The 21,003-nt window shown below is 47.5% G+C and overlaps 2 protein-coding genes across 2 annotated transcripts in view; both read right to left on the bottom strand.

The window, feature by feature from the left end:
* Positions 1-278: 278 nt before the first annotated feature.
* LOC143862562 (E3 ubiquitin-protein ligase RGLG2-like) overlaps positions 279-21,003 on the bottom strand; it is a 40,830-nt gene continuing 20,105 nt past the window's right edge. The window contains exons 8-12 of the mRNA XM_077373631.1: positions 20,992-21,003; positions 20,750-20,877; positions 20,079-20,313; positions 19,777-19,833; positions 279-641 (exon numbers count right to left, since the gene is read on the bottom strand). The exon at positions 20,992-21,003 is cut by the window's right edge and continues 94 nt beyond it. Coding sequence (XP_077229746.1) covers positions 561-641; positions 19,777-19,833; positions 20,079-20,313; positions 20,750-20,877; positions 20,992-21,003 — 513 coding nt within the window. The 3' untranslated portion in view covers positions 279-560. The remainder of the gene's footprint in view (positions 642-19,776; positions 19,834-20,078; positions 20,314-20,749; positions 20,878-20,991) is intronic.
* Positions 9,267-10,417, bottom strand: LOC143862665 (uncharacterized). The gene is made up of 2 exons (XM_077373734.1): positions 9,977-10,417; positions 9,267-9,887 (listed from the first exon to the last, which is right to left on the bottom strand). Exons 1-2 carry the CDS (start codon positions 10,415-10,417, stop codon positions 9,423-9,425), a joined length of 906 nt encoding a protein of 301 aa, XP_077229849.1. The 3' UTR covers positions 9,267-9,422.

Here is a 21,003-nt window from a genome sequence, read left to right as displayed (position 1 = left end):
ATTTTGTCAAGGATGGGAAAGAATAGTCTGTTCAGCTCCACAATATTATGTGTGAGGAGAATGGAAATGTTGAAAGAACCAAAGAGTGATGTGGATTCATATGTTTGGGGTTCATATGGAGAATGAGAGAGGTTGTATTGAATTGACGTTTGGGGATTATATGGATGTTGAATCCGCCTGAATTCATGCAAACGTGCCTTCGTATGACAAGAAAATCTCAACCTCGTAAAGAATGTGTATAAATTTGTGTGTTTGAGAGAGAGTGAGAGAGAGAGAGAGAGAGAGAAATCTCATACCTTAGCTAGTTTAAAACACGAGAAGGGCTGTTTAATTTATGTTGCGATAGAAAAAATAAAATTACAGCCAGAGCTCACCAAAGAATTTGAAAACAGCATGTACAGAAGGGTGAACTTGCCGAACTGTAAAGATTTCTAACAACTATTTTCCTTCATCATTATCAGATTATCAGAACCCTTTTTCCACAAGCAATTGACAAGGAATCTTAACAGAGCTTTATAGAGAAATTCCACAATCTGACCCGCTTTAGGAAGACAGGAGTCTTAATAGAGCTTTATTCTGGTATTGATCTCGCTCCGGCAGATGGGGCATAACTGAAGGTTCTCTCCACATTCACAGCATGTCTGCAAAACCAATTTCTAGTTTGTCAATATTCATGTCCTTGATACCATAATAAACCAGCAAAGAAATTGAAAATCATAGTCTAGATGTTTTGGACCAAGACTGGCTATTATCCTGAAAGCAGTCTTACATGTACGCTCTAGTGTCTTGCTGAGAACATGTGGCTATATGAGACACATTAGACAATTCATCGATTAAGACAAAGCAGTCATAGTGTACGGTTGTCGCAAATCTCAACAACCTGTCTCAAACACACTAAACAATTCATCTCTATTACATGAATACTTATGAATGTGCAAAGTACCCAGGGTCCAGACACGTCCGATTCATACGGTTGATGGATTCTGTGGACAATTCGTGATCCTTTTTATCCTACTATTTTCTGAATACTACTGACACAAATTTATAATACATTTGAGTTTTATTTATTCTAATAATAAGCTGTTACATGCAAATAAAACACAAATACTGACTTAAACTGTTTTGCTATGAAGCACGGATACGGGTACAGGGTGCAGGTACGACACGATACGGGTACATGGATACGTGATTTTTTAAACAAGGGAATTGCTATCGTCCATCGCAAAAGGCATTTCGCGGCTGGTCTGTCGCATGTCAGATCAGCCACCTCGTGAGTGGAGACAAAAGTTGTTGTCTTCATTCACAAGGTAGCTGGTCTGAGATGCGACAGACCAGCCGTGAAATGCCTTTTGCGGTGGACCCTAGCAAATCCCTTTAAACAAATAGGATACGGGTACGATGGGGGTCTGCTGAATATAATATATTTTTGTTTTTATTATATAATTATAAAATTAAAAAATTCAGTATCTTGTTAAATAATTCAGACAATTTAATTGGAGAACAATCAAATAACAATAACATCACCAAAATCTAATATTACTTCATATTTCATAAGTTCTAGTTCAAGTACATGATTGCATTAATCATTTGATACAACTTCTGTCGCCTCAGCATCTCCATATTTTATTAAAAAATCAATAGGAACCCTATAAAAAGGGGCCTATTCTACTCTACAACCAGTACGGCTACTCCAAACCGGTATCTCTCTCTCTCTCTCTCTCTCTCTCCAACAAGAACCGTTGGTGGGCTCAACAGTTAATTTGCTAATTTGCTGACATCTTTGAACAAGGTAGGCCCCACCCATACTTTACAAAATGAACTGTACAGCCCACACCATAGGATGATCCAAACCAGTCCATTTGATGGGCCACAATGTAAATAGGTTGTGCCCCAAAATATCATTTCCATAGGCTGATTCTAGCCCTCCGTTCTTAACTAGAAACAACATATTATGGAAACCTCTATAGATTGGAGGGTTGCGATCATCCTATGGAAATGATTTTGGGGGCACAACCTGATGGGGTGTGAAAACACCAGCCTCTCACAGGCTGCCACCTGTCCCAGAGTAGGTGAGACTCAGCCTCTCACAGGCTGCCACCTGTCCCAGAGTAGGTGAGACTCAGCCTCTCACAGGCTGCCACCTGTCCCAGAGTAGGTGAGACTCAGCCTCTCACAGGCTGCCACCTGTTCAGAGTAGGTGAGATCCAGCCTCTCACAGGCTGCCACCTGTCCCAGAGTAGGTGAGACTCAGCCTCTCACAGGCTGCCACCTGTTCAGAGTAGGTGAGATCCAGCCTCTCACAGGCCGCCACCTGTCCTGGACACCTGTCCAGGACACCTCAACAGATTTTCCCTATAAATAGGGGACTAAAGCTCAGACTCATGGGTAATGCTAAAAACCCTCTTCTCCCTAAAAACTCTGACTTCCCTTCACTCTTGCTCATACTGACTTGAGTGTCGAAGGACCTGTCCGGAGTAAAATCCGGTCTGGTCTTCTGACCTCGTTTGCCTTGTGCAGGACTAAGCACTCACCACAGGACTCATACTCATCCTCCCTCGTCACTCGCTCTCAGCTCTTACGCCACTGCTGTACCTGTTACCGATTTTTGGTCTAACAGATTGGCGCCATCCGTGGGACCTAGAACTAAAAGCTGTTCTTACATCTCACTTACAAAATGGCAGGGCGCAAGAGTGCGCGGTTAGCTTCTGCGCAGAACGACCAATCCGCGCTACCTCGCAGGACCCGGAGCGGTCGAATCGCCTCGATGGTAGTGGCAGCTTCTGCCGACCAAAGCCTTTCTCGCTCGGAGCACCACAATCCCGTGCCCACCTCGGAGCAAGTCCAAGCCCTCTTCCAGCAGATGACGGCCCTTGTTGGTCAGTACCAACAACTACTTCAAGCACCCCCTCCACCTCCTCCGGAGGCCCCGCGATCTGCCCAAGGAGTCCACAGGGGAGAGTCATCACGTCATGGGGAGGGCAGAACTCATCACTCCGCTAGACAAGTTTATCGCCCCATAGTGAGGCATGCCCAGACAGAACCTCATCACCGCGAAAGATCGCGGTCTCGCTCCACGCAGAGGCACCGGCCTCACGAAGATCGTTTGCCACCGGCAAAATCTCGGCCTCGTCGTAGGAGTCCGGAAAGTCAGTCCGGTTCTGCGGCAAGCCCATTTGCGGGAAGAATCAGGTCCCCAGACCGCAGAACGGATCCGCTGCTACAGAGAATGGAGGAGATGAACCACCGGATAGAGGAATTGGCGAAGGATCAGAGCCGGCCCGCCTCTAGAGCGTTCTCAAGCAGAACGCCCTTCACTAAGGATGTCCTGAGTGCTCCAGCACCCAGAGGATTTAAGATGCCTGCCGTCCCTCAGTACGACGGCACTACCGATCCCGTGGATCATCTGGAGACATTTAGAACAATGATGCTCCTCCACGGCGCCTCCGACGGCTTCATCTGCAGAGCCTTCCCAACGACGCTCACTGGCGCGGCAAGAGACTGGTACTCCAGGATCAAACCAAACTCCATCAACAATTTCGATGATTTTGGAGAGGACCTCGTCCGCCACTTCATGAGCAGCCGCAGGCCAAAGAAAACAACAGCTTCCCTGATGGCCTTGCGACAGGAAGACAATGAGCCCCTGAAGGTGTTCGTCCGCCGCTTCAACAGGGAGGCACTACAGGTGCCCAATTTAGATCCCTCAGCGGCTATGAACGCACTCCTCACCGGTGCAAGATCTGATGATTTCCGTCGAGCGGTGGCTCGGCAAAATCCGCGCTCACTGGCGGATCTCATGGCCGGGGCAGAAGAGTACATAACAGTGGAAGAAACACTGGCAGCTCTTAATTCAAACCGGAGGATAACCTCTGAAGAAAAGAATCTGCCTAAACAGCGTAGGGAGGATAAACCTCCCAGGAAAGAGAAGTCTCCACCCCCTCAGAGAAGAGAAGAGAACTTCACACCTCTCAATACCTCTAGAAAGCACATACTGGCGGCGATCAGTGAGGAGGAGTTTGTGAAGTGGCCGCCTAGAATGATCTCCAAAGGAAACAGAAGAGATCCATCAAAGTACTGTCGGTTCCACAAGGACCACGGCCATGACACAGAGGATTGCTGGCAGCTCAAGGGAGAAATTGAGCAGCTAATCAGCCGGGGTTATTTGAAAAAATACATCCAGAATGACGGCCGCACCCAAGGGCGCAAAGGAAAGAGTCCGCAGGGCCGTAGCCCTCGAAGATCACCGCAGCCGCCTCCTCAGGATAAGACTTCTCAGGTCACCAACGCGCAGCCTGAGGCACCCCGATCTCAACCAAGGGGGGTTATCAATACAATCATGGGCGGACCAGCCGCCGGGGGCACCTCCTCTGCTGCTCGAAAAGCATATGCACGGCAAGTTAACGCCGTTCACTCAACCAGCAAAAAGTCAAGAACGGAGAATGAGATCTCCTTCTCAGACGCAGATCTGGACAGCCTTATTTTGCCCCACGACGATGCATTGGTGTTAACCATGCTCGTTGCCAACTGGGAGGTAAAGAAGATTCTTGTGGACAACGGGAGCTCAGCGGATATTCTATACTACCATGCCTTCGAGAAAATGATGATAGGCGACGACCGTCTAAGGCCGGCGAACTCAGACTTGTTCGGCTTCTCCGGAGAGGTCGTAAAAGTGGTAGGGCAGATCGAGCTCCCTGTTCTTGTCGGAGATTCACCATGTCAAGCGTTCGCCATGGTTAACTTCCTGGTAGTGAAGGCCACCTCGGTCTATAATGCTATCTTGGGACGGCCTGGCCAGAATCTGATCCGAGCAGTCGCCTCAGCCTACCACCAAAAAATGAAATTCATAACCCCTAATGGTGTGGGGGAAGTCCGCGGAGATCAGCCTCAATCAAGGGAGTGCTATGCAATGGCACTGAAAGGAAAAAACGCAGTGGAATCACTGCCAATCGAACTGCTTGATGTAAGGGACGAACTCAGGGGTACTCAACCCGCTGAGGACCTACTCTCCATCCCACTGTGCCCGGAGGACGGTGAGAAAGTCGCTCTGATCGGTTCCTCCCTTAGTAGTAGCCTTCAACATCAACTCACCGAGTTTCTCCAGGGCAATGCAGATGTCTTTGCATGGGTTCCTGCCGATATGCCCGGCATCGATCCAGAGATCAGCACTCATAGGCTTGGTGTCGATTCAACCTGCAGACCGGTGAAACAGAAAAGGAGACACTTTGCTTTTGAAAGGCGACAGGCAATAAAAGAAGAAGTGGAGAGGCTTCTGAAGGCTGACTTCATTCGCGAGATTCGATATCCGGACTGGCTAGCAAATGTAGTCCTAGTCAAAAAGACTAATGGAAAGTGGAGAACCTGCGTCGATTTTACTGATCTGAATAAGGCTTGTCCCAAGGACAGTTATCCGCTCCCGAAGATCGATCAGCTCATCGACGCCACAGCGGGTCATGAACTGTTGAGCTTCATGGACGCCTTCTCCGGATATAACCAGATCAGGATGTACGAATCGGATATACCAAAGACCTCATTCGTCACAGATCAAGGGACTTATTGCTACCGAGTCATGCCCTTCGGCCTCAAAAACGCCGGAGCTACTTACCAAAGGCTGGTGAACAGACTTTTTCAGAACCAGATCGGCCGAAATATGGAAGTGTATGTGGATGATATGCTGGTCAAAAGTCGAAGCGCACAGGACCACGTGTCTGATCTCAGAGAAACATTTCAGGTCCTCAAGAAGCACAACATGAAACTCAACCCCACCAAGTGCACCTTTGGTGTCAGTTCGGGGAAGTTCTTGGGATTCATGGTGAGTCAGCGAGGGATAGAAGCAAATCCCGAGAAGATCAGAGCTGTGATAGAGCTTACCGCCCCAAGAACCATCAGAGAAGTTCAGCGGCTCACCGGAATGATAGCGGCGCTGGGTCGCTTCATCTCCAAATCGGCGGAGAGATGCCTGCCTTTTTTCAGTGCGGTTAAGGGCCTCAAAACTGCGCCCTGGACGGAAGAATGCCAGATTGCCTTCGACGAGCTGAAGAGGTATCTGTCCTCCCCGCCATTATTAACAAAGCCGGAGCCAGGTGAGGAATTATTTCTATATCTCTCCGTTAGCTCCACGGCACTGGCAGCTGTCCTCGTCCGCGAGGAGCACCGCCAGCAAAAACCAATCTATTATGTCAGCAAGGTTCTTCACGACGCAGAAACAAGGTACCAGCGGGTCGAGAAATTGGCTTACGCGCTGGTAATGGCTGCAAGAAAATTAAGACCGTACTTTCAAGCTCATACTGTAAAGGTCTTGACTGACCAGCCGCTCCGGCAAGTACTCCATCGACCAGATATCTCCGGACGACTTGTGAAATGGGCCGTAGAGCTGAGCGAGTTCGACATCCAGTACGTTCCAAGGCCAGCCATCAAGGCGCAAGTTCTGGCAGATTTCGTAGCAGAGTGCACCGTCCCCCAGCAAGTCGCCGACCCTGAAACGGTACAACTCCCAGTTGCAGAGAAAGCGGTTCCTGACGAATGCATAGCAGAAACTCAGACAGAAATCTTGCAACCGCTGGCAGAGCAGGACTCCATGACCAGCACACCAACTTGGGAAGTATATGTCGACGGTTCTTCAAATAAAAACGGCTGTGGAGCAGGCCTCATCCTCACTGGGCCTGAGGGGTTCACTGCGGATTATGCTCTGAGATTCGGATTCCGCGCGTCTAACAATGAGGCAGAATATGAAGCCCTCCTTGCCGGAATGAACCTAGCAATTCAGACCGGCGCCCGGAAATTAAAAGCATACTGCGACTCACAGCTGGTAGCAAATCAGATCCAAGGGGTCTACGAAGCACGAGATGAGCGTATGGTTAAGTATCTTGCCAAGGTTCATCAGCTCTCCAGTCGGTTTGCCAGTTTCGAGGTCATCAGGGTACCACGAACGGAAAATGCCAAAGCAGATGTACTGTCGAAGCTGGCTGCCTCTGGGTACACCACTCTTGGAAGAATATGTATGGAATTCCTACAAAGATCTAGCATCGAAAGAGAAGCCGCAGAAATAATGCAGGTGGAGAACGAGCCGTGCTGGATGGACGAGATCATTCACTACTTACGGGACGAAAAGCTTCCCGAAGATAAGAAGGAAGCCCGTAAGGTGATACAGAGAGCGGCCCGATTCTCCCTCAGCAGTGACATTTTGTATAAAAGGTCCTACACTCTCCCGTACCTTAAGTGTCTGGGACCAAGCGACGCTGCGTACGCATTGCAAGAGACTCATGAAGGAATCTGTGGAGAACATCTGGGGGGCAAAGCCCTGGCAATCAAGGTACTCCTCAGAGGATTGTATTGGCCCACCATACGACAAGACGCGCTGAATCTGGTTAAAAAGTGCGAGAGGTGCCAGAAATTCTCCCCCACCATCCACCAGCCTGCTGTGGCGATGGCTCCGATTATCAGTCCACTCCCTTTTGCAGTATGGGGGATGGACATTCTGGGTCCTTTTCCACCGGCTTCCGGAAAGCGCATATTCGTAGTAGTGGCAATCGACTACTTCACCAAGTGGGTGGAGGCAGAACCTCTAGCCCAGATCACTGAGCAGAATATACAGAATTTCTTCTGGAAGGCAGTGGTCTGCAGATTTGGGATTCCCCGTGCCTTAATCACAGATAACGGCAAACAGTTCGACTGCCGGAACTTTCGGAAGTTCTGCTCTGACCTAAAGATTGAACAGAGATTCACTTCGGTAGCTCACCCCCAGACCAATGGGCAAACGGAAGTAACCAATAGGATCTTGCTTCAAGGGATAAAGAAAAGGCTGGATGAAAAGGCTGGCCGGTGGGCAGATGAGCTCTACCATGTTCTGTGGGCTTACCGCACCACTCCTCGCACGACGACTGGTGAATCACCATTCAACCTCTCTTTTGGAACTGAAGCCGTGATACCTGTTGATATAGGCACCCCATCTCCCAGAGTCATCAGTTTCCATGAGCAACTGAACAGCGACGGACTCCGCGCCAACCTCGACTTACTAGAAGAAATCCGGGAGGAATCTCGAATCCGGGTCGCCGCTTATAAGCAGAAGGTGTCGAATTATCACGACTCCAAAATCCGCCCCAGAGAATTCAGGACAGGGGATCTGGTCCTAAGAAAGGCAGCCGTCTCCCAGCCGACGAAAGTAGGGAAACTTTCCCCAACTTGGGAGGGACCCTACCGAGTGAAGGAAGTTATCCGGCCAGGAAGCTACAGGCTAGAGACACTGGAGGAGCACCTATTACCTCATGCATGGAACTCCAAAAACCTCAGGAAATATTATCAGTAGTCGAACTATCCGGCATGAAAAGGTGATCTTGTAAAGTTGTATATTTGTATATTTGTTGTTATGAATAAATAATCTTCTTGCAAATTCAGTGTCATTTTTATATCCGGAAACCCAGTTCACAAAACTGGGGTACGCACTGGAAACCCAGTTCACAAAACTCGGGTACGCACTGGAAACCCAGTTCTTAAACTTGGGTACGCACTGGAAACCCAGTTCTTAAACTCGGGTACGCACTGGAAACCCAGTTCTCAAACTCGGGTACGCACTGGAAACCCAGTTCTTAAACTTGGGTACGCACTGGAAACCCAGTTCTTAAACTCGGGTACGCACTGGAAACCCAGTTCTCAAACTCGGGTACGCACTGGAAACCCAGTTCTTAAACTTGGGTACGCACTGGAAACCCAGTTCTTAAACTCGGGTACGCACTGGAAACCCAGTTCTCAAACTCGGGTACGCACTGGAAACCCAGTTCTTAAACTTGGGTACGCACTGGAAACCCAGTTCACAAAACTTGGGTACGCACTGGAAACCCAGTTCACAAAACTTGGGTACGCACTGGAAACCCAGTTCACAAAACTTGGGTACGCACTGGAAACCCAGTTCTTAAACTTGGGTACGCACTGGAAACCCAGTTCACAAAACTTGGGTACGCACTGGAAACCCAGTTCTTAAACTTGGGTACGCACTGGAAACCCAGTTCTTAAACTCGGGTACGCACTGGAAACCCAGTTCTCAAACTCGGGTACGCACTGGAAACCCAGTTCTCAAACTCGGGTACGCACTGGAAACCCAGTTCTCAAACTCGGGTACGCACTGGAAACCCAGTTCTCAAACTCGGGTACGCACTGGAAACCCAGTTCACAAAACTTGGGTACTTGTTAAAAGACCAGTTTGTCGCAATTCGACCATCAACGGCCTCACTCACAGGTTATCAAAATAAAAGACAAAGTCAAGCAAATTACTCAGCTGAGAAGTATCAGAGACAGACAAATTTCATTGATCAGGATATGTGGGGCCTCGAGGGCCATTACAAAATTCACTTTAAACATGCTGGTAAGAGCTGTAGGGTCTCAAGGACCATTACAAAAAGAGGTCACAACAAAACAAAAAAGAAAAATAAAATCTAAGCATCTGGAAGAGAGGGGATGTCAGCAGGAGTATCAGCAGGAGTATCTGGCTCCTCATCAGTAATCTTCGGCCTGGCAGGGAGAGTCATGTTCTGCATCAACAGATTTGGATTGCAGGCCTGGAGCTCCTGGAGGCAGTCGTAGTATCCAAGACTGTAAGCCTCGCTCGACAGGCTGAAAAGTTCAGCCTCCTTTGCCTCTGTGGCCTCTTTTACTGCCTTCTCCTGTCTGTCAGTGGCCCTTCCTCTTTGAGCCTCCATGGCTTCAGCAGCCTTGGCCAGTTTCCTCTTCTCTGCGGCCAGATCTTCTTTTAACAACTTCCTCTCCTCCTCTATTCGCCCGATGCTCGTTTGAAGCTCCTGCACCTCAACGGCCAACTTTCCGTTCACCTCTTCAGATGAAGTAATGGCTTGAGAGAAGCTCTTACTCTTCTCCTTGAGGTCATTATAGTATAGCAAGATCTGAAGAAAGAACAGAAAGAAACAGGCATCAGTATGGTGAAAGAAAGAAATGAGCAGAAAGTTAGCAAATCGAAGCACTACTTCCTTACCTGGTAAGCGGAGGACAACACGGCCTCCTCTCCTGTAGCTGGCGGCTCGTAAAGGACCTGTTGCTTGTCCTTCTGCAGCAAACACTTGCTCATAAGCTCTGCTGCTACCCGGCTCTCGCCTAAGGCAGTGTCATCCTTCAGAACGGCCCAATTGGGTCGAAAGACTTGCTCACTAATCCCCGCAGGAGGGCGAGCCCCAGAACCGGCTCCGGTAGAAGCACCACCGGACTTAGAAGAGCCACCGCCCTGAGCAAAGGGGCCTATTAGCTTCACCTTAGTCTTGGGCTTCTGGGATGGGGGAGGAATGCCCTGTGACGGGGCCGGACTCCCCAGCACAGTCGCTTTTCTCTTCTGGCGCTCCTGCTGCGCCTGTTGAGCACCTTCTTGTGCCCGCGGCTGAGCTCCCTGCCTGATTTTCTCGACGGTTGATTGTTTCTTCATCTCTGCAAGACAAATGAGCAGCCAACGGTCAGAAGCAAGTATATAAAAAAAAAATAAACAGATTGCATAGACAAGTCTAGCTACATACGTTCTGGAGTCGCGGCACTCACGCCCAGCCCGACCAGAATCGCCTCTTCAGAAAACTCCTTACAACGGATGAGGCCCGATTGCTCAATCTCCTTCCGCATCAAGGCGAATGTTATACTGTCCTCACCTTCGAGGAGCGGCTTTCGACTCAGTTTTGAGGTATCTAGAGTGTCCCACACTAGAGGGACGGACCAGGGCTCACTGGCCTCCTGATCCACAACATAGAAGAATCTGTTCTTCCACGAGTGAATCGACGAAGGAATGCCAGTGATTATCTTTCGTTCAGGGCGCTGGCTAATGTAGATCCAGCCCCCTTCTTTATGCTTCTTCAGGTGTGCACAAGCACGGAACAGTGACAAAGTCACGCTCCTCTCTAACCGACCGTGGACGAGGTATAAAAACCCAACTAATAATCTCCATGAGTTCGGAGCTACCTGGGCCGGGGCTAGTCCGTAGTATCGCAGCACCGCTGAGAAAAAGGGGTGCAACGGAAATCGGAGTCCTGCCCTCAGTGACTCCTCATAAATACAGAGATCCTGGCTCTCGTTGCAGGCTCTGTCTCCCTCTATAGCTGCCCTCAGCTCAAATCTCGGGGGCACACAGTATTTATCCCTGATGTCTCCCAGCATAGATCTGGTGAGGTAGTTCTCCTCGACTAGAGCTCGCAAGTTGTATTTTGGATCGGCATCCATCCGCGCTCTAGCGATCACCTCCACGGCCCGGCCAGGAAGGAATGTTGTGGACGCTTCAGCAACGTCGCTCTCAACACTCCCTCCTGCTCGCGGGAGACTGCCAGTCAAGGGTGGAGTGGCATTCAGATCTAAGATCACTTCATCCCTATCCCCTCCGTCGTCACTATCTACAAGGTCTATCCTATCAGACGGACTAGCCAAAAAAGGCTCCTGAGGCATCCTAAACTCCGAAATACTGCTAGTGGAGGACCCCGTACCGGACTCGGAATCGGAAGTACTATCAGACATAGTAAAAGGAAGGGCTGAGAGGAATACCGGTGAGTGGAGCTCTTAAAAGATCTTGGAACGCGACTGCGAGCTACGGGCTGCGAACTGCGATCTGCGATCTGCGGACTGCGAGCTGCGAACTGAGAAGTGGAGACTCCCAGAGCAAGAAGAGAAAAAGATGAAAGGTAAAAAGTAAAAAGTGAAGGGGGGTAAACCTCCTTATATAGTTTTTCGGAGGCGGTGGGGTAATAAATGCGATGCACGCATCTCGAGGCCATCCGGATTGCGCCACGTGTCCCCTATTTATGACGGACACATTCTCCCACCATCAATACGATCAAGCACGCGCGTAAACATTCACGTCCCAAAGGTGGATCTCCGCACTCCGCACTCCGCACTCCGCACTCGGCATTCAGTCCGGAAAAAACCGTACTGGATATAACGCGTTCTCACAAGACGACAAAAATCAGTCCGGTCCGCACCGGACTGGCCGCTAGAAGACAAAATTCAGTCCGGAAAAAACCGTACTGGATATAACGCGTTCTCACAAGACGACAAAAATCAGTCCGGTCCGCACCGGACTGGCCGCTAGAAGACAAAATTCAGTCCGGAAAAAACCGTACTGGATATAACGCGTTCTCACAAGACGACAAAAATCAGTCCGGTCCGCACCGAACTGGCCGCTAGAAGACAAAATTCAGTCCGAAAAAAACCGTACTGGATATAACGCGTTCTCACAAGACGACAAAAATCAGTCCGGTCCGCACCGAACTGGCCGCTAGAAGACAAAATTCAGTCCGGAAAAAACCGTACTGGATATAACGCGTTCTCACAAGACGACAAAAATCAGTCCGGTCCGCACCGGACTGGCCGCTAGAGGACAAAATTCAGTCCGGAAAAAACCGTACTGGATATAACGCGTTCTCACAAGACGACAAAAATCAGTCCGGTCCGCACCGGACTGGCCGCTAGAAGACAAAATTCAGTCCGGAAAAAACCGTACTGAATATAACGCGTTCTGTGAAGCATTAGGAGCCAGTCCGGTTGAAGCCGTACTCCGGACTGCGAACTCCCAACTCCGGACTCCGGACTGCGAACTCCGGACTGGATATTCGACTCTGTGTTGCGCCAGGAGCCAGTCCGGTTGAAGCCGTACTCCGGACACCGGACTGCGAACTGCGAACTCCCACCTCCGGACTCCGGACTGCGAACTCCGGACTGGATATTTGACTCTGTGTTGCGCCAGGAGCCAGTCCGGTTGAAGCCGTACTCCGGACTGCGAACTCCCAACTCCGGACTCCGGACTGCGAACTCCGGACTGGATATTTGACTCTGTGAAGCATTAGGAGCCAGTCCGGTTGAAGCCGTACTCCGGACTGCGAACTCCCAACTCCGGACTCCGGACTGCGAACTCCGGACTGGATATTTGACTCTGTGATGCGCCAGAAGCCAGTCCGGTTGAAGCCGTACTCCGGACGCCGGACTGCGAACTCCGAACTCCGAAATCCGGACTGCGAACTCCGGACTCCGTGCTAAATTCTTCGATTCACCCCCGAACAACGTCTCCCCATCCAGAAAAACGAGTGATCACACTTTCCCAAGTCCTTCAATGACTTGGAAAACTGGGGGGCAACTGATGGGGTGTGAAAACACCAGCCTCTCACAGGCTGCCACCTGTCCCAGAGTAGGTGAGACTCAGCCTCTCACAGGCTGCCACCTGTCCCAGAGTAGGTGAGACTCAGCCTCTCACAGGCTGCCACCTGTCCCAGAGTAGGTGAGACTCAGCCTCTCACAGGCTGCCACCTGTTCAGAGTAGGTGAGATCCAGCCTCTCACAGGCTGCCACCTGTCCCAAAGTAGGTGAGACCCAGCCTCTCACAGGCTGCCACCTGTCCCAGAGTAGGTGAGACTCAGCCTCTCACAGGCTGCCACCTGTTCAGAGTAGGTGAGATCCAGCCTCTCACAGGCCGCCACCTGTCCTGGACACCTGTCCAGGACACCTCAACAGATTTTCCCTATAAATAGGGGACTAAAGCTCAGACTCATGGGTAATGCTAAAAACCCTCTTCTCCCTAAAAACTCTGACTTCCCTTCACTCTTGCTCATACTGACTTGAGTGTCGAAGGACCTGTCCGGAGTAAAATCCGGTCTGGTCTTCTGACCTCGTTTGCCTTGTGCAGGACTAAGCACTCACCACAGGACTCATACTCATCCTCCCTCGTCACTCGCTCTCAGCTCTTACGCCACTGCTGTACCTGTTACCGATTTTTGGTCTAACACAACCTACTTACGTTGTTGACCATCAAATGGACGGCTTGGATCATCCTATGGTGTGGACCGTACACTTCATGTTGAAAAATATGGTTTCAGTGCGTACCCGGTATGCACCTGGTACGTACCTAAGCTGTTATTTTAACACAAGCTATTTGGGTGTGCATCCGGTACGCACCCAAGGCGCACCCGCACCTAATACGCATCCGACATGGGTGTGTGGGCCTCTGGAGAATACCCGTGCTTCCTAGTATTATGAATCCTATATGTTGACTGTTGTAACCAAATTATTATGTAGATGTATTATATTTTTGGAATTGATTAAAATTATATCGCCCTATCACGAAACCTTTTCTTAAGGTTTGCTGAATTCGGCATTCAATACCCCTATCAAATTCAAAAAACACACCCGTACCCTACGAAACACAACAACTCATTGATGCACTGATTGAACATATTCTAAAGTATGTTTTATCATACTGGATATTCCGACAACTGTCACTACGAGTTTAAACACAAACAAAACCCAATTTGTGGGTACAAAAATTGCATTTAAAACCAACCAACCTATAACTTAAAATATAACCCCTGTTCAATTTTGCTCTCCCTAAACCCTCCAGCCCCATCTCTCTTAGCCCCTCAGCCCCTTCCTCTCCTATTTTTCTTTCAAAATAAAAAATATAAAACCCTAACCCTATTTTACATTTTTCTTCCTCTACCCTTTCTCCTTTCATGTGCTAAATTAGTTCCATTGTTCTTCATTTTCCTCTTCGCGGTCTCTTCCCGTCTTCACTATGGCCCATCTATGCCCTTGTCCTTGGCTCATGAGGCCGCGCTATGAGCCCTCTCCTTGATTAGTTGGTGGTCCATCCATCTCTTCTTCCTCTATTTGTAGTCGTTGGTTGTTGGTATTTCATTTCTCCTGTCTCTTGTTGTCCTCATGGAACCCCCTGTTTGGTGGTCCATCCATCTCTTCTTCCTCTATTTGTATTCGTTGGTTGTTGGTATTTCATTTCTCCCGTCTCTTGTTGTCCTTATGGAACCCCCTGTCATTGTCGATCCTTCTCTTGGCATGATCACTGATGCCGGTGCAACTCCACCACCCTCGCCTACCTCTTCCTCTTCTTATTCTCCATTGGCACCCGTGGAGGATTCTTACCCACAGTTGAACATTGCCAAGTTTGATGGCACCAGCTACTTACCCTGGAAAGTTGCAATTGAGACATGCCTCCATGGACGAGGTAAAGTCAGTTTTCTTCGTCAGGATCCCCCTTCTCCAAAGGACCCTTCGTATGCTCGCCGGAAACAAGAAGATGCCTTGATTCATAGCCTTCTCTGGCAGAGCATGACACCTGCCATGTCCTCCACTATGATACTCCTTCCGACTGCCAAGGAGATATGGGATCACACTGCCGTGACCTATTATAGAGTTGAGAACCTCACCCGTATCTGTAACACCTATTCGGAGTGGATGCGTCTGGTTCGGGGTGACATATCTCTTGAGACTCACTATGGACCGTTCATTTCCCTCTGTCAGCAACTTGACATCTTCATGCCACTTACTTCTGATGTTAATGTTCTCCGATGGCAGCGAGCACAAATCCGAGTGGTGCACTACCTGGAGAGCCTAGGCCCAGAGTTTACCCATCTACGTCGGCAGATTCTCGGGTCCGGCACCATTCCGTCGTTACGAGACTTATTCTCGTGCCCAACAATGCCTTGGTGAGCCCCCATCACGGCTTCCCTCTGATAGTTCGGCTCTCGCGGCATATGATGGTGGTAGTGGTTCTCACCCACCTAGAGGAGGTTCTTTCTCCAGAGCTCGTGGCCGTGGTGGTGGGCGTGTTGGTAGTGGAAGTGGTCGCCCTTATTCTACCATTGCCAACATGATGGCTATCAGATCGAGACTTGCTATACGCTTCATCCAGAGCTTCGCCCACCTCGTTCTGCTCATCTCACCACAGCTGCTCCTTCTGACACAGTGCCTTCTGCGCCTGGTTCTACCCCTGCTGATGAGTCCTTCAGTTTTACGATGGCAGATTATGAGGAGTTACAACGGCTGTGACAGAGTTCCTCTCATCCCACCACAGGCTTTGCTCAACCAGGTAGTTCACCCACGACTTTACTCTCTAGCTCAAGGTCCTGGATCATTGACTCAGGAACCTCAAATCATATGACTAGTAACTCGTCTCAGCTTTCTTCTTTTCGATCATTTCCATCTAATTTTCAGTTTATTACTCTAGATGATGGTTCCACTACTCCCATTACCGGTATTGGCACCACATGTCCTTCACCTCATCTACCCCTATCATCTGTCTTGTGTGTCCCAAAGTCCCCTTCAGTTTACTTTCTGTGAGTCAACTTACGAAGCATCTTGCTTGCTCTATCTCATTTTTCCCTTCTTATTGTGTATTTCAGGACCTTTCGACTGGGAGGACGATTGCATCAGGTCGTGAGGTTGATGGACTTTATTGCCTTGACTCCAGTCCGCCGTCTATTGCTTTACCTAGTTCCGTGGATGCCTTTCAATGGCATTGTCGCCTTGGTCACCCATCACTTCAGCACCTCAGGCAGACATCTTTAGTTCCTGCTTCTGTTTCCCCTTTTCAGCGTACGTCGTGTGAGCTCGAGAAGCATCATAGAGTGTCTTTCCCTTCCCAGGTTATTAGTCGAGTCGATAATATGTTTCAGTTGGTTCATTCTGATGTATGGGGACCTTCTAGGGTCGCGTCAAATAATGGATTCAAGTATTTTATTGTCTTTATTGATGATTACTCACGTATGACATGGGTGTATCTTTTGAAGGACCGCTCTCAGGTATTTTCTGCATTTCAATCCTTTCATGCTGAAATAAAGAATCAATTTGATTGCAATCTCAAATGTCTTCGTACAGATAACGCTCGTGAGTTTTTATCTACTAGTCATGGTTTTCAGGACTACCTCTCCTCTCATGGTAATATACATCAATCCTCATGTGCGTACACCTCGCAACAGAATGGTGTTGCCGAAAGGAAATTGCGTTTATCTCCTTGAGGTGGCACGTTCTCTACTCTTTCAGATGCAAGTCCCTGAATCTTTTTGGGCAGAAGCTATCTTATTGCCTGTTTTCTTGCCAATCGCCTTCTGTCCTCTATACTGAATGATGCTTCTCCTTTTTGCACAGTATACCCCCAGCGGGAGCCTTTCCCCCTTACGCCCCGTGTCTTTGGCTGTGTCTGCTTTGTCCATCATTTGGGTGCTGGCCGCGATAAACTTAATCCTTGGTCTTGTGTCTTTCTGGGCTACTCTCATACCCATAAAGGATATCGATGCTACAGTCCATGTCTGCGTAGGTGGTTTGTCTCGGCTGATGTTACATTCTTTGAGTCCGAACCCTTCTTCGGTTCTACTTCTGTCCCTACCTCCACCAGTTCGGCGCCTGAGGTTTCCATCTCTCTTCCTGTCATTCCAGACAGTGCTCCTGCATCTTTACCATCCACTTCTGATTGCCCCCTGGTCAGGTCGACTCGTGTGTTCCCAAAGTAGATCCTCCACCTATAAAGTTTCAATATCAACGTCGTCCGCAGCAAGCACGGCAGCCTCACCCTAACAAATCATCTTCACAGGGGAGATTCCTTTACCCTCCACTCAGGTATCCACCTCACCTTCTCCTGTAGTTCTCTGACTCTCCTATTGCTTCGCGTACTCGTTCCCACTCTACTGCACATCCTATCTCTCAGCTTGTTTCTTATGATCGTCTAACACCTGCTTTCAAAAGTTTTGTGCTCTCCATGTCTTCTGTTGTGTTAACACAGTCTTTGGATGAGGCTCTCAAACACCCAGGTTGGCGAGCTGCCGTGGACCTTGAGATGGGTGCTCTACATTCTAAACACACTTGGGATCTGGTTTCTTTACCTACTTGTGCTCGACCTGTTGGTTGCCGTTGGGTGTTCCCCATTAAATATTTACCTGACAGAACTATTGAGCGACTGAAGGCTCGTCTTGTTGCTAAGGGGTACACTCAGACTTTCGAGGTTGATTACAATGAGACATTTTCTCCGGTAGCGAAAATACCTTCCGTTCGGGTTCTGTTGTCCCTTGCAGTCAATAATGGATGGCATCTTCACCAGTTAGATGTGAAGAATGCTTTTCTGCATAGCGACCTCCTTGAAGAGGTGTATATGGAGCAACCTCCAGGTTATGTTGCTCAAAGGAAGTTGTCCTCATCAGTCTGTCGCCTCAGGAAATCATTATATGAGTTGAAGCAGTCTCCACGTGCATGTTTGGCAGATTTAGTGAGGCAGTTATGAGGTTTGGCCTCAAACAGTGTGCCGTGGATCATTCAGTATTCAGTCATCAGTCCTCAGCAGGATGCATTATGTTGATTGTATACGTCGATGACATCATTATTACAGGTAGTAACTCATGGGAAATTCAGAAACTGAAGGCTTTCTTGCAAAAAAGAGTTCGCTACAAAGGACTTGGGACGTCACAGATACTTCCTTGGGATAGAAGTCGCACTCCTCTAGTGGTTTATCTCTATCACAGAGAAAGTATGTTTTGGATTTGTTAGAGAAAACAGGAAATCTCTGTGTGAAACCTGTGCTGCACCACCCATGGATCCCAATGTAAAACTAGTTCCAGAAGAGGGTGATTTGTTGAAGGATCCTGGTAGGTGGTATAGAAGGCTTGTGGGCAAGCTCATATACCTTACTGTTACTTGTCCTGATATATCCTATGTTGTTGAGGTGGTCAGTCAGTACATGACCTCTCCTCGTACTTCACATTAGAATGCAGTAGTTCAAGTTCTCAAATATCTGAAGGGTGCACCAGGAAATGGCTTATTATTCAAACGGCATGGTCATACGCGAATTGAGGGGTTCTCAGATGTTGATTGGGCTGGATCTCCTGCTGATAGGAGATCAACTACCGGGTATTGTACCTTTGTGGGAGGTAACCTGGTTTCATGGAAAAGTAAAAAGCAGGACGTCATTGCAAAATCAAGTGTTGAGGCAGAATACAAAGCCATGGCGCATACTACTACAGAGATTATTTGGTTGAGGTCACTCCTATCTGAGACTGGCATTGTGTTTCCTTCGCCTTCACAATTATATTGTGACAACAGTGCATACATCTATATTGCGACAAATCCAATCTTCCAAGAGCGAACAAAGCATATCGAAGTCGACTGTCATTTCATTCATCAGAGAATCTAGAAAGGGGAGATATGTGCTATATTTACTCATTCTGTGGAACAATTGACTGATATGTTCACAAAACCATTGAATAAAGCAAAGTTGAGTGACATTGTAGCAAGCTCGGAATGTATAACTTATACATTGCAGCCTGAGGGGGAGTGTTAGAATAAACCTATGGGCATTCTAGTAATTGTACCGTTCTTTCAGTATATAAATAATCAGTGAGGGGGAGACAACCCTAACTCACTTTTCTCTTTTCAACTTCTCTCAACAATTCTAAAATGTGCAAGAGGAAGAACTAACGTAACAAAATCTCAAAACCCATAATTCTAAGAGAGAAAAGAGGACACTACCGTGAAAAAAAAGATGAAGACAGAAGACATAAGGCAAAAGAATATAAGAGAAAGCATCTCTCTTATATCTCTATTACAGTCCTAGCAATAGGAATCACCCATTCTTATCTCTGAAAAGTGAAAATAAGGCCTTCTTTGTTCGAATCCTACCATATCAAAAACACATTTCCAAACCAAAGCAAATCTACATTTTGTTATCTGTTTTCTTGATGAACCTCAATTAGTTTCTCTTTTTCTTTCGTTGTTTTTTTTTCTATTTTTCTTTCTTTGTTTTTCTTTTTTTTCTCTTTTTCTTTCTTTGTTTCCTTGAGGTAGATGTAACTTGTAGGCAGGCATTACTTGTTGAATGTTTCACACGACCAAGTGTCAATAAAGATAATTAATTACCGGAACTGTAATGAAACACTCCAGATAAGTATTGAACGCTCATGTTTGTGTAACGGAAACACTTTCCAAAAGAGAAGAGATGATGAATGTCAACAAGGGATGAGGGTGCAAAGATTCAAATTTTACCTGATGCCCGCATCCAAAAGCCATGTCTTTGGGGTCGGTAAGGCAAATCGGGCAAACCTGTGCGAATTAAAAAAGATAAATCAATTTACAGCACTTCAGGAAACTAGACCCTGTCAACTACCGACTCACACAAATGTAACGTGTAACCCTGAGGAACCAGAAAAGATGGGTGGCCCCAGCTGGGGTTAGGTTCAATGGTTTATTTATCTTTGTTTGTTCTTTGTACTTTGATAGCAAGCAATAAATTTTCAATAAATAAAGATAAAGGCATAACCAAACTCAAAACATTTGAAGTAGTGGACCTGGTTATCCGATGCAGCACTTGCAGGTGGAGCAGTGCCTACAGGTGCAGAGCTCATGGATGGAGTTGAGCTAAATGATGAATTTTGCCCACGAAAAGGAGCTGCACTTTTTTGGAAACCACTGTGTTGAGAAGTACTGCTATATTGAGATGTCTTCGAGTTGAAAGAAGACGCGCCATAATTTCCAAGAGGTGGGGGAAGAGGAAACCTCTCTGGAGACTCCCCAGTCTGGTGACTGCTAGAGCACAAGGACAGAGAATGAATTGTAGTCGGTTAGGCCTCAGAATCTGTCACAAATATCTCCGATATTTTCAAATATCGCATTTTTTTCGTTACATTTTGATAAAACAACAAAATCCAGAAATAATCCCGAGATTTTAAAAATAAAGCGATATTTTCATTTTTATCATAAAATATCACGATATTATCCCAATATTTTTATGATATTTCTATTTTATAATTTTTCTTAAATTTTATATATTTTTAAATAATTTTAATTTTATCATTTTTTCCTAATGTAAACCTGGAAAAATAAAAAAAATTAATAAATCCCAAGATTTTCCCTTGCTGAGAAATTCCTGAGAATGATATTTGTGATATAGCTCAGAATACACACTAATTCCAAAAATGAAAACCTGACACGAGAGATAGAACACATGAAAGGTTAGTACCCCAAGATATTAAGCTCTGTTGTTGCTTTATACTGTGAAGGTATTTCCATCAGCGAGGCAAGTGCAAACTCCGTCTCCTTTTTGGGCACAGGCACATTTTTTGACATAATATCTGTAAAATTCACAAACTGAACAAACAACGCAATAGTTCACAATTAAGATTTTGATGCAAATATTACGTCGCACATGATAAACAGCCAAGCAACACCATACAAAAAAATTAGATGGATCTTCCATTATACCTGAAAATTGTC

Source organism: Tasmannia lanceolata, unplaced genomic scaffold (genome assembly GCF_043159265.1).
Source record: "Tasmannia lanceolata isolate RefF3 unplaced genomic scaffold, GAP_Taslan_0.1 ptg000037l, whole genome shotgun sequence".
In the NCBI taxonomy this organism is placed as follows: domain Eukaryota; kingdom Viridiplantae; phylum Streptophyta; class Magnoliopsida; order Canellales; family Winteraceae; genus Tasmannia; species Tasmannia lanceolata.
The sequence above is the reverse complement of the archived record's forward strand: the minus strand, read 5'-3'. Positions and strand labels throughout refer to the sequence as shown.

What these genes read in the sequence shown, in the direction of transcription:
- LOC143862665 (XM_077373734.1), bottom strand. Translation starts at nt 10,417, where the DNA reads ATGAAGAAACAATCAACCGTCGAGAAAATCAGGCAGGGAGCTCAGCCG. An exon ending in TGTTGTCCTCCGCTTACCAG is followed by an intron (nt 9,888 to 9,976) that starts GTAAGGAAGTAG and finishes TTCTTTCTTCAG; the next exon opens with ATCTTGCTATACTATAATGA.